We start from the raw sequence: 13,294 nt of genomic DNA on the forward strand, positions 1-13,294 counted from the left end.
TCTTCCAGTGATGGTAGGCTGAAAATCACAATTCAGGCCTGCTAGGGTTTTATATTAACTGTGCCTGCCATTCTCTCACATGATTTGCTTGAGTACTGCCAAAAGAAGAGACAGGAGTGCTGGTCACCCTGGCCACAGGTGCTAAAGGACATATTCAGCTGTTGGGGGAACATTCCTGCATGCCACACTTGGCAACCCCTGGCACTAGCCAGATGCCATATGTCGCTTAAACAACTGAGTATTTTTAACTGTGAAAACTTACATCAGTCTGGAATTGTACACTGGAATTTGGATGCATGTTTTCTTAGGAATTCATCATTTGTTAATCTAAAATTTATTTGATCATGCTTTGGGGCTGAAATAACAAAACGGCATGTCAATACCCCAGAGAACATTTTTATTTAGTAGCAGCCCTACCCAAAATAACTTGCAGGAGCAAGGAATGTAGCAGGTATGAGGCCGCCCAGGACTTCAGGCAAACAGCTCTGTGTAACAGCAGTCCTCCCTTCTCTGTAGAAATGAAAACGCAAGCTAAAAATAAGAGTAAAACAATGAGGGCTGGGTGATTCCTCTGTCACTTGAAGTCTTCCCAGCTCTCTAATTTGATAGTAGGAGAGGAGTCACCAAAGTATTTTGCTCCTAGAAGTGAAAACACCCATTTGAGTACAGGCGAGGAATGCTATTAATACCCACTGGCAGCAGAGCAGGAAGAACTGGCCTGTTATCCATCTCTCAGTGCAGCAACTGTCCGGGCTATGTTCTCATGGCTTCAGAACCACCATGACATGGGCTGATCCTGCCCAGTGGGCTGAAGGGGCAGGGAAAGGCACAAAGAAGATTGAGGCCAGGGCAGAGGGGTAAGGGGACACTAGGAAGACACAGGAGATGGTGCTGGGTAGAAGAAAATGTCCTGAGTTAAGGGGAAAGCTGGGATTTATGGTATGGGGTGTATAAGGTACAAATCCATAAGTCCGGCTTTATTGCCTCTGCTAACAAGGAACAATTCTCCTTTTTCCATTTGTTTTGGGTTTCGTCAGAGGGTTCCCAAGTACCACCACCTTGTTCAGGTTGGTTTGCCCAATGGAATGGTGTTTGCACTACAATGAACTTTACTAACTTAAAGGTCATATTCATGCTGCCTCTTGCATGTGTTGTAAGTAGGGCAGAGGCAGGTAATGTACAGGTATAGTAGCACACTCGGAGCCATGCTGATTATATTGCTGTAGAGGAACTTCCTAGGGCCTGGGGGGTGGTTATTTACAAGGGTGCAAGATCCCCTTCCACCCTTGCTGTCTTCAGGCTTCTCTAGATAACATTGCTTTCCCTCTGTGCTCTGCATTGTATGTTGGTCAGGGAGTACCCATTGCATAGTGTGCATCACCACCCAGGATGGCTTTCGCCTCAAAATGGCACTTGATGATCTATACAGATATACCTGGCGTACAGAAATCACCCTATGTGTCACAGGGACAGCTGGGAACCGCTTGTCTTAGGTTACCTAGGTTGCCTTACCCACTCTTTGCTTTGAATGAAGGGCAGTTGTTCAGGGCACGTAACCCTCTGCACATGCCATGCCAGGGAGCAGACAGGGTCAGAGTTGCATCAGGCCAGAGCTTTATGTTTGCACAACATGACATCAGCTGGGGCTTGCATCACTGCAAATTAGTTAGCCTCACAAGGTGTCACGCAGAAAGTCAGGGATCTCCTCGTTGGTGAATCACATGCTTCACTGGCATACAGCAGCAGGTCCCTTCCCCGAGGGCTAGGGAAGCAGGAGGACTGTTTAACACTTACATCACAGAAAACACTTCATATGGCATGAAGTGCTTCAGGACGTGGGACATCACGCTCTGGTCCTAACAAGAAGTGTTTTGAGTGCCACGTCTGTGTGTGTGACTCTGCTTCACACCTTCCCTCTCAGGTCCTGGGTGTTCATCCCCTATTTCTAGTTCACTCGGCATAGTGTGTCTACATCCCACTGAAAAGAGGCAGGCTTTCAGGGTTGAGAAGCATTCCTGAATCTTTAGACCAAGTTTAACAAACATTTGACCTTAGATTATAGGAGAAATAGGCATGTTTGATACTCCCAAAAAAATTATCTAACTCAGTGGAGGGTTTGCCTGCTCCTCCCCAGTTATTGCCCTGTTGGTCTTCTGTTGTCTTTAAAATGGTTGACTTCAGTAATCCAAAAAAGGATTACCCATATCTGAAGGAGTCACAGTCTGTTCTCTCAGCAAGAGTGCGGAAACTCACTGTATCCTGAGTTTCTGAGAATCTTGCAGTGGATGATCCTAAATGTCCTGGTTTTGCATTGCGGAGGTTAAACAGGCGCCGATTTGCTGAGAGCAGCTCTCCACGGGAGAGAAGCAAACAAAGCTAAAAAAAAAAAAGCCAGGGAGGGGACAGCAGGACTTTCCTCCTCCCCACTACTCTGAACAATGCTGCTGCAAACCCTCTGTCCATCCCTCAGCAGGGACCCTGCCGTACCCCTGGCCACCCCCAATTTGTCTCCTCCAAGAAGAAGGTTGGTTAGCATAGGTAGGCAGAAACACAGCTGCCCTCCTGTCATCAAATAACCTCAGTTTATTTTTACCAGCACAAGAGACCTTTTATTTTGGAGATTTGTAGCAGTGCCAGGAATAATATGACTTGAACAAACAAACAAAAAATACAAACCCTTAGCATCTACAGCTGGGCCTGCTGGGACAGGCTCCCCTGTTAGAAGAGGGGGAGAGGCTGAGCCCAGCCCCTGGCTAACAGAGCCGTGCCAGCACAGCCTTTAAAGCTGAGCAGACTTAAAAGCACAGGTCTAGACAAGATTTCTTTCTTTTTTTTTTTTTTTTTTTTTTTTTTTTTTTTGGAGCAAGGAGGGCTGAGGCCGTTCAAAAAAAGCAACTCACAGTGGTGAAAGTTTTATGCTCCAGAGGCGGCAACCAGAGCCACCGTCAGGAGGAACACATCCCACCACCACGCTTGCGTGGCAGTTGTAGGCGGCGGCAGGCCACAATGCTGCCAGTGCCAGCAAAGGGGGGGGGGGGGGGGGGGGGGGGGGGTGGTGGGAAACAAACCAAAAAACGAAACACATTTGGCTTTATCTCTTTGGAGCACAAATAGCGAAAGCCCCGTGCTTTTCAAACTGCCCTCCATTGTGGGGTGTGATGGAACTGTCCCCTCGACCCTCAGTGGGTGGCCCTGTTGTCCTGTCTTCAGGCAGAGCCTCTCGGAGGTCCCATTTCGGGGGAGTTTAGGAGGAAATACGGGCCAGGAAAGGTGCCCGAAGGGTCCCGGTCCCCGGGCACCCTGCTGCTGGTGCAGGGGGCGTGGCTTGTGGTGGGAGGGGCGTGGCCGTGGCGGAGGCTCCGCCTCTGGCAGTGAGGATGGGGCGCGACGCGGTGGCGGTGGCAGAGCGGGGATGAGCGCCGGCTGAGGCGGCAGCGGCCGCGGCGTGGGGGCGGCCGGGAGGGAGGGGGCGCTGCGGCCGGCGGCCATGGTGGCTCACGACGAGCTCGGGGGGCTGCTGCCCATCAAAAGGACTATCCGGGTTATCGACGCGCAGAACCAGTCCTTCAGGGAGCAGGAGGTGAGGAGGAGTGGGGAAGAAGGGTTGGTTTTTTTTCCCAGTGGTGGGTTAGGGAGCCCCCTCACCTTCCCGCTCTCCGCGCTTGAGGGGAGGCGGCGAGCTGTGTACGCTGCCCGCTGGAGGGTGGCTCCGGAGTGAGGTGCAGGCAGCGATCTAAAAATAACATTTATTCTTTTTAAAAAAAGAAAAGTCAAGTTCATAGCCCCCGGAGGGTTGGGACCAGGGAGCCGAAACTGAGCTCGGCGCTTCGCCTGGCCGCGCTCCTCCTGGGGGGATTTTCACTAAAGAACAGCCTGTGGCTCCGTGCGCGCTTTTGGAGATCTCCCTAGTGAGGGTGCTTGTTCACTGCGTGAACGAAAAGAAAAAATATATCGTGGGGGTTGGTTGGGGTTTTTTTTTATTATTGTTGTTTCTATCATGTCTTGTTATGTAGATGAGAGTAATTGCATTCCTGGTGAATGCTCGCATGCCTCCTGCTGCGACAGAAGGCAAAAGTTCAGCAGCCAGGTAGGGACTGGCTGCCCTGGGCAGGGTTTTATGGCCGAGATTAGCGGTGAGATGAGGCGGAAAAGAAATAAAGGCGGCTCCAGACAGCTCTGGGGCTTGAGGGCTCCGGTCTGAGTCGCCAGCCTCTTAAAATCCTGGCTTTAAAAAATTCAAACTTGGGCAATCTCGTTGTGCAAAAGGGAAACCAGATGTTGGGAGAGAAATAACGTAAACCAGATTTCTTAAAGGAGAGTAAATCGCTTCTAATTCTTAAAATGTGAATTTTCTGTAGGGTATAACCAGTACACTAGGCATCTGAAGTTAAACTTTGGGTCTGGGGTTGAGTAATGACTCATAAGGCACCACTCCTATCAAAGCCGGGTACTGAGTTGCTATCAAGAGCCACTGAAATTATCAGCAGAGCGTGAGGCCAGATTTCTCTCCTGGTCTCGAACAGCTTGTTGAATTTGAGAAAGGCAGGGGTTGTAATCTCCATACCAAAGTGTCAAGCCAGAGGCTGGTCCTTCGGTTTGAGTGCAGACAACTCTTTTCATAACAGAGCTTGAGATTCAGAGAGCTCCTTGCACGTGAATCTTAAGATAGTCAGGTGGCGCTGAGTTCTGCAGGAGTTACTCAAGCTGGTGACTAAAGTCCCTTTTTGCATATTTGGCTTAATAGGAAAAGTCTTGCTTTGCGTGTTTTTTAGATTTGTCACCCTGTTTGTATTCAGCGGTCTGGGACTGGCACGTAGGACATTGCACTCCAGTGGTTTTTACAAGGATCACTTACTAATTATTACCTAGCATAGGGGGAAAGGTTGTAGGCATGCATGCTGCTAGAGGAAAATGTTTGTTGTTCAAAAGTAGAGCCTGGTATGGTGGTTTTTTGAGCAGCGAGGTGCAATCTTTTCACAATGTGAACCTGCATCTAGAAGCACTTGAAGAAATTCCACTAGTGTGAAGTCTTGCCTGCCAGCAGAGGCACTGAGGCACAAATTTAGCTTTTGTGTGTATGATTATGATATATTTATGTACACTTTTAATAAAGAGTCCCCTGGGAAAAAAAAATCTGAATGGAAGCAGAAGTGCTGTTGAACTCACTGGGCTTTTAATTATCTGTTAGTGCTGGAATGCTTAACACCACTACCTTGTTACAAAAACTTTGCAGGCTTCATTCTAATCTGGGCTTCTGTAAGTAATACAGTGTGGAGACAGGCTAATCGTTGTTTGCAAGTAGAGAACTAAAAAAAAAAAAATACTGAGCCAAAGTTATTCATAGTATGAACTGTACTGAGTCTCGGCTTACACCAAGGCCGAGTTTGACTGTAAATGGAGCATATGACCCCAAGCTGAAATTCAGGTCTCGGAGAAGCAGAGGGATTTTTTTTTTCCCCCTCCCTGCCTTGGATGGAACGATATGTCTGGAAGGAGAAGAAGAAACAGATGCGTTTTTTCAGCAGTCAAGCCATTCATGTCTGAGTAGCACTCACAGGACAGAAAGTGGGATTTTTTTCTCTTTGAGAGGGGAAATGGCCCTTTGCTAAGCTGAATTTATAGTGTACAGAAGTTTTTCTGTTGGCCGAACACCCCAGGGCAGTACATCGCACATACAGAAAGTGGTCTGGTCATGCCGATCTCTGTGAAATTCCTCCCTCCTCAGAGCAGAGAAGGGGTCCTCGGGAGCCATGCTCTCCCTTGTTTAAAGAGAGCAATACTTTCACTTAAAGCCTGTCTTTGCATGGTTCAGGATGTATTGACTCACAAGTGGTGATTTACTATCCAAGGAGCCCTTTGTTTCGCCTGTCCCAAATGGAGAGAGGCAGGAATGCCTTCTGCCAGACCTTGTGCATATGCATGTGTCGCTTCAGCCTAGCACAGATGTGCTGGGAAGGCATTCACACATGTCCCCCATCACAGATAGTGTGTCATTGTATCTCATATCTGGAAAGGCTGTGGAACCGACCCTTTAATAGTGAGCTGCCGGACACTGTACAAGCATCCTAAAGTACTGAGGTTTCTTGCTATTAATTTTCAGTGTCATGGTTTTCTTTTCCTTCCTATTTATATCACTGGCCTTGACAGAGCTGTGTGTGGCTTATGTCTGTATATTTTCTGCTTGTGTTCCTTCAGTTTCTTAAGCTTCTCTTGGCTTGTGTCCCCCTATTGTAGCACACAGATACATGGTTTTCTAGAAGTAAATTATCTATCCTTTTTCTCCACTCAGAAACATCTGCAATTAATTAAAGTTTCCTTGTCTTTTGAGCCCAGCCTAACTTTCCTGCCTTCTGCATAGTCCTTTTCTTGACTGACCCTGTCTCGAGTATGGTGGCTCATGGTTGGCAAAGGAAAGCTAAGTGACTGCAGTGTTCCCCATGCTGTACCTAAACTCAGCTGGGGGTTGGGGTCCCAGGGTTGAGGACGTTCTCTTACACCTTTTCCCCATTTCTATAGTGCACTCATAGTTCTGTCATTACCCAAACATTTCAAGCACAGCATTGAACACGCTTTGTACTGTCCCAAGAGGTCTTTCTGTCCTGCATCACATTTCTTTTTGTGTTTCACCCCTGAAACTTTGAAGGCTTAATTCAGTGTGAGCTAACTTCTGTTGCTTAACACCGCGTGTAGGCAGACAGACGGGCCACTCCTAGGGTCATGTTGCTGTAATCAGATCTTACATACGTAGCTTTTATGCTTCCTCAGTCTCATGACTGGAATCCAGCCAGCTCTGTGTGTTCCTATTACCCTTTTTTTCTTTTCAGTATTTGGCACTTCTCTTGCTACACAGAAGCAAAGGGTTTGGGCATCTTATCTTGCAATCTCAGACTAGAAATCAAGACAGCAGAGAGCTTGTCGTAAGCAGTCTTCTCATTCTTTGCCTTTTGAAATGTAAGAGGAGAGACTCAACTGCCTAATAAAGCTTAGTAAAATTTCTGCTGAGATGAACTCAAAAAAGAGGCTGTTTCCATCAGCTCATCAGAACTTCATGCTAAGAAACTTCCTTATGATGATGAGTCATGTCCAACTGTCTGCCAGATGTTTAAGAGCACCAGGGCACCTCATCTAGCCTTTCTCCTAGCCTTAAGCTCCAAGTCCATCTCTTGGCTTCCTATTGTGCACACCTTTCCCACACAGTCTTTACAACACAAAATTATGCTAGCAACCCTACACATTTTTCATCAAAAATTTTAAAAACTATCTGAGCTTAAGCAGTAGGAGGTTTCCATGGGGCGTTTCCTCTTTCTTGGCAGCATTTTGGTCAGGACAGAATTGAAAACGCTCTGGGCTCCCAGCAGGGATTAGTGGTGTAGAAAAGCAGAAGCTCTATCTTTCAAATCTCAACAGTGTGTAATAAAAATTATGATGACTTGCAGGGAGTGGGGAAGAGCAGAAGGGGGAGAAAGCTTTGTAAACTGAAGGTTTTAAACCTTATCCGCTTGGTGTGTGCATGTCCCTCACAGGAATGTTCAGCATGTGGTCATTTGCTATTTGTTAGAATAGCTGCTGAGGCTGTCCTACGCTCCAACTGCTGCTTTTCTCTCCAAAATAAAATGGAGAAACACATTCTTTCTACAAAGGAAAACATGATAAAATGGAGAAACAGATCACAGCTCCATCTTTAGATGACAGTCACTTGCCTTGCAGAGGGTAATGCTTCAGTCTATTTATGTTCAAACCATAACGGTCCCTGTGTAAGCCCTATTTTGAATTCTGACTGATGGGTATGTTATCTTGCCTCTTTTACACTGGGCAAAGTCTCTGCAGTTTAATTGCAGCCTTAAAGTTCAGACAAATATTTACAGCCCCTGGTTTCCTTTTAAGATGAATGGCTACTTCAAAACACACTTTTTGCTGCGTTTCCCACTCCTTAAGTGAGTTCATGCTTTTTAAACCTGCCTGGGCAGCCTAAGAAATGAAGTGGGAGTCACAGCCAGTACAATTTGTTCTCTGCTTTATTTACAGGAGCCAAGCAATAAGCGGGTTCGGCCTTTAGCACGGGTCACGTCCCTGGCGAGCTTGATCTCTCCTGTAAGAAATGGTGCAGTTCGGCGCTTTGGGCAGACAATACAGGTAAAAAGCAGAGCCTTCTACTCCTAGAAGTCTAGAGGTATATGGAAGGTACTGGCTCTATAGGGGGAAAACAGGCACTGGGATTTCAAGGCATCTATTGTAAATCTACTATATGATTTGTGCAAGGAGAGAAAGCTTGCTTGGGACTTGGGTATGAAGAAGAGTTTGGGATTCAGAGGTGGCTTGCTAGATAAGCAAGTTATTGAGGGATTAAAGCAGTGAAAAAATAAACTGATTCAGATAGGGAGAATTAGCTGATAAACTGTTCCAGTGCTTGAGATATGCATATTGGAGCACGTGCTTAGATGTGAACTGACCCTGCTGTTCAGCAATCTTTCAATAATGTTAGAGAAGTGTTGTCTAAGGAGCACTATACTATAACCCCATGTATGCAGATAAGAGCGCTTCTCTGTCTAGGTTTCAGTACCATTGCAGATTGTGAGAGCAAAGTTCAAGGGACTCCTGAATAGCCACATTATAGGTAGGATTATGATCCTGGGTTATTTACTTCCTCATACCTTGGAAATAGACCCAAGCTTTACCTCCCCATCTTCCTCCCAGGCGCTGCTGCTGGATCACTGCAGGGAGAGGTGCATGGAAAAGCTTGCCAATCTCTGTGCTCTCAGGGCTTTCTCAGCAGCTTGATTAAAGTGTTCCTTTATCTGAGGAAAAGTGTCTGGGTGTGTTTTCCTGCCCTGTATAACAGAGGAGGATGAAGGATTGGGAGGGGTATGGATAATACTTCTGTACTTCTGAAGTGTTGGCTCTACATTATTTTATTGTGTTTTTTTAATCCCTATAGTCATTTGCCCTTCGCAGTGACAGCAAGTCTCCTGCCTGTGCCCAGAAGTCATGTAGCAAATCTGCTGCTCCTACTCCTCCTAAAAGAAGAAACAGTGTACTTTGGTCTGAGATGTTAGATGTCAACATGAAAGAGTCCCTGAGCACCAAAGAAATTAAGCGCCAGGAGGTAGGCTGTCCGTTAAACAGCAGGACTGGGAAAGGCAGCCAGGGCCTTGACTTTTGTGTTTCCTTGGTGGGGAAAGGAGTAATGAGCATTTGTGGGTGACTGTATCTTCCTGTGCACCTTCATTTCTAAATCACTAGATTTATTTCTGCATTAGGCATGGGAAAAGGTAGGCTTCTCTCTCTTGAGTCACTAGGGAGTTTGTCTCCCCAGTTTGACCCTTCAGAGATGCCAAACTCTTTTTTCATGGGGGCTCTCAGCATTTCTGAAATTCGAGACTCAGCCACTCTGGTTACTTTGCAGCAGACCCAAAGTCAGGTTCCTTGTAAAGCCAGCCTTCTTTTTCTTAAAGCTCTTGACAATTGGTTGAAAGCCAAATAGCAAGGCCTTGGCTTGCCTTTTTTTCTGTAGTTCTTAGACAAATCTTCTAGTGACAACACAGAAGCTGACTAAAGACGCCTGGGATGTGACCTCTGTGGTTTTCTGGGTTTTGTGTTTTTTCGTACTTGCCTGTGTAAAAGCAGTGATTTAAAAGGCCCTAATATTTAATTTGGCTTGTGCATGAGCATCAGAGCTTTCACAGTTGTAAGTAATGTTGCTTTCTCAGAGCTGGGAAAGCCAGCAGATTTACTTGAGGTTCTCATGCCCAGGTGGCGTACAGTGATTCAGATGGCAAAATTGCCTATCCAGGCTGCAGAGTCAGGGTGTATATTATGGGAGCTGAAAGGCTTTTTCAGAGGAAGGCTGGGATTAAAAATTACTCTCGATGCTTTATCCCCTCCCTCACAGGCAATATACGAAATGTCCAGGGGAGAGCAAGACCTAATTGAAGACCTGAAGCTTGCCAGAAAGGTGAGTGGGTTTCTTTTCCTGCAGTCAGTAATCATATTGCGGATAACAGTGATGTTCACTTGCACCTGCAAATGTTCTGTATCAGTTTTATCAGGCCTAGAATCCACTTTTTGAAAGCTGGCATGGAAAGTTGATGTGAACAGTCCTACAGTACTGGTTTGGTTGCAACAAACGCAGCCAAAAAAGGATTGTACTTTGCAGTCCTGCAGAGCTGGTTGAGAAATCCCTCTCTCAGATGAGAACAGTTCAGACAAGAAAGTCCACTTCATTTGAAGGCCTCGATACCTGCATACAGAGGTCAATCTTATAGTGATCAAAGCTGGTGTTACTGTTTCTGTTGGCTTCACTTCAGATCTGTCCTGCACATGACATGTCCCCTCATATTTAAATTGTCAGCTTCTAGGCTTGGGAGATTTGAGTATTTTTTAATACTGACATTCTTCGACAGGCCTATCATGATCCCATGCTGAAACTTTCTATCATGTCTGAGGAGGAACTCACTCACATATTTGGGGACTTGGATTCTTATATTCCTTTGCATGAAGGTAAGAGCAACTGGATCATTTCCACATAACATGCTGACTAAGAGTTAAAATCTGTGCTTTCTCAAGTTAGAACAGCTTACTGGGGCATTGTTGCAATTTCTATTTTTGTATTTTGATTCCAGACTTGTTGGCAAGTTTAGGAGAAGCAACAAAACCAGATGGAACAGTGGAGCAGATTGGACCCATTCTTGTGAAGTGGGTGAGTACATAACTTGGAGACAGCAGGCTAAAAATGAGCTTAAAGAACATTTAAACCTAGAAGCTGAAAAGCTGTGGGCTAAGCTGTGGGCTATCGTGGCCTTGAGCAAAAGATTGAAACGGAAATCCTGGCTATGCTGAAAACAATGGGACTCTGTCAGCCGTAATGGGGCACAATTTCACCCTGGAGGCTTACACTAATGTGACTGCAATTATTCACTGATTTATGTTTGAAATGTCTATATCTTCTGGACTGTTTGTCGCTAATGTGATTTCAATAGTGTTATTGCTGTTAATCTCAAACACCTGAACTTCAAAGGCATTGCATGCAGGGTGCCGTGTTCTCACAAAAGGCTAGCTACATATACAAGGTAGTTTGTTAGCTTTTTTGTATTGGGCAAAGTATCATAGTAAGGGAAGTAGAACTCCCCAAGTTTGACATGAAAATGTGATCTGCTTTTCCTACATGGAATTTGACTCCTGAATATCGTTCTGTTCTGCAGTTACCACGACTCCATGCCTACAAAGGTTACTGTAGCAATCAGCTGGCAGCCAAAGCACTTTTAGATCAAAAGAAGCAGGACCGGAGAGTGCAGGACTTCCTTCAGCGCTGCCTTGAGTCTCCTTTCAGCCGCAAGCTAGACCTTTGGAGCTTCCTGGACATTCCTCGAAGTCGGCTGGTCAAATACCCGCTGCTCCTGAAAGAGATCCTGAGGCACACTCCCAAAGACCATCCTGATACCCAGATTCTGGAAGAAGCCGTAAGTAATAGTGATTTCATGATCATTGTTCTGACATAAACACATCACTCTGGAGCTCCAGAAAGCTTGCTTAAACCCTCAGCAATTCCATGGGGTGGTGTTCTTGGCAGACACAAAACTGTGACTCTTAACCCTTTGTGAAAGCAAGAGATCAGTCCACATGGATTCCATCACCTGGAGTTCTTAAATAGCACTTAAAGGGAAGATACATAAGCGAGGTCACTAAACATTTGTAAATGTTTTGGCTTATAGATATCTATAATACAAGGAGTCCTCTCTGACATCAACCTGAAGAAGGGGGAGTCAGAGTGCCAGTATTACATTGACAAGCTGGAGTACCTGGATGAGAAGCAGAAGGACCCAAGGATTGAAGGCAGCAAAGCTTTACTGTGCCATGGGGAGCTGAAGAATAAAAACGGACATGTAAGTCCCTCATGTTCATGGTAATTAATTCTCAAGTTTGAAAACTGCCATCAGAGGTAGTTCAAACTGTTTGTCTGTTATAGTGGGACCAGGAGCCCTTCCATCCTTTGGGTTGGTTTAGACAATTAGCTGAATTCAAAAAGCAGAAGAGAAAGCACCTGATGGCAGTCTGCATTTCAGGGTGTAAGGAAAAGTTTCCTGCTGACAGCTTTACAATGGGCCTTCAAAAGCTGGAAAATAATTAGTGCAAAATTACTATAGAAAGTGTGCTCTGTGCCCAAGCACTCAATCAAAAAGGATTTCCTGCTGGCTGTTTACTTTCAGGTGCTCTGACATTGCCCATTATGAGCTCTGGCACACAGTTCTTGCAAACAAAAGTGTTCCTGCAAAAGCCTGTTTGGCTTTGACATGAACTGCCAGAAATTTATCTCCCACTGCAGCAGTGCTGAAAGACCCTGCTGCACTCGAGGGTTTGCTGCCTTTTGTTCCGGCTTGTAGGAGTAACCTCATTTTAAACATCAAATCTTTTTCTGTTTTCTTTCTTTTTTTTTTTTTTTTTTTTTGTTGGTTGGTGGGTATTTTTGTTTAATTTGGCCATTACGCTTCTGTACACGTGAAGCATTTTGTATTGTCAGAAAGGATACTCCTTCTAATCATCCTATTCTTGGCATCTGTAAATAGTAATTCACTTTTTCAGGGTCATTAGAATAATAAACCTGTTGACGTAAGTCTGGTCTGTGCCACCACTGCCAGAGCCCTGTGTTGCTGCAACAGGAAACTGTCAGAAAGTTAATGTGGGTGAAACTTCAGATAACATGGCCTTGAATCCCAAAGGATCTGTGACCACTTTGAGTACAATGATTTGCTCATATTCAAATGTGGTTTGATTTTCAGAAACTCTACGTCTTCCTCTTCCAAGACATCCTGGTTTTGACCCGGCCAGTCACTCGCAATGAGCGTCAGGCCTACCAAGTGTACAGGCAGCCGATCCCCGTCCAGGAGCTGCTCCTTGAAGACCTGCAGGATGGCGATGTGAAAATGGGAGGATCCTTCCGAGGAGCTTTTGGCAACTCCGATAAAGGTATGGAGCAAACCAGTTCATCTGCCTGGGAATCTGTTGGTGAGGAGAGATTACACCTGGACATAGATCTCCATGGTCTGAGGTTCCTTTAGGACAGCAGACATGTGAGATGTGTTAATGTCTACCTTTAGACTGTCACTGCTGGTCTTTGCAGTTTTAGATTTGGTGGCCATGAACTTGGACATGGTGCTTTGCAGCTCATGCTCAGATTAGAAAACATTATTTCAACGTGTCTGGGCTGGGTTGTGGAGTTTGGGGTTGGGTTTTTTTGGTGGAGTTTTGAATACCTTGGACAGACAACCTGAAGCAGAGCAGGGCAGTCCAGGTCACTTGT

The 13,294-nt window shown here is 45.7% G+C and overlaps 1 protein-coding gene across 3 annotated transcripts in view; it reads left to right on the plus strand.

Annotated features, from left to right (window-relative positions):
• NET1 (neuroepithelial cell transforming 1) overlaps positions 1 to 13,294 on the plus strand; it is a 53,984-nt gene that overhangs the window by 38,674 nt on the left and 2,016 nt on the right. The window contains exons 1-9 of one of the 3 annotated variants that reach the window (XM_040595625.1): positions 3,395 to 3,580; positions 8,026 to 8,133; positions 8,936 to 9,103; positions 9,890 to 9,952; positions 10,401 to 10,497; positions 10,620 to 10,696; positions 11,199 to 11,456; positions 11,709 to 11,879; positions 12,774 to 12,960. In XM_040595625.1, coding sequence (XP_040451559.1) covers positions 3,488 to 3,580; positions 8,026 to 8,133; positions 8,936 to 9,103; positions 9,890 to 9,952; positions 10,401 to 10,497; positions 10,620 to 10,696; positions 11,199 to 11,456; positions 11,709 to 11,879; positions 12,774 to 12,960 — 1,222 coding nt within the window. In that variant the 5' untranslated portion in view covers positions 3,395 to 3,487. Of the gene's footprint in view, positions 1 to 3,394; positions 3,581 to 8,025; positions 8,134 to 8,935; positions 9,104 to 9,889; positions 9,953 to 10,400; positions 10,498 to 10,619; positions 10,697 to 11,198; positions 11,457 to 11,708; positions 11,880 to 12,773; positions 12,961 to 13,294 lie in introns of those variants that run through there. The other 2 variants (XM_040595626.1, XM_040595624.1) reach the window with 2 other exon arrangements.

Source organism: Falco naumanni, chromosome 5 (assembly GCF_017639655.2).
Source record: "Falco naumanni isolate bFalNau1 chromosome 5, bFalNau1.pat, whole genome shotgun sequence".
In the NCBI taxonomy this organism is placed as follows: domain Eukaryota; kingdom Metazoa; phylum Chordata; class Aves; order Falconiformes; family Falconidae; genus Falco; species Falco naumanni.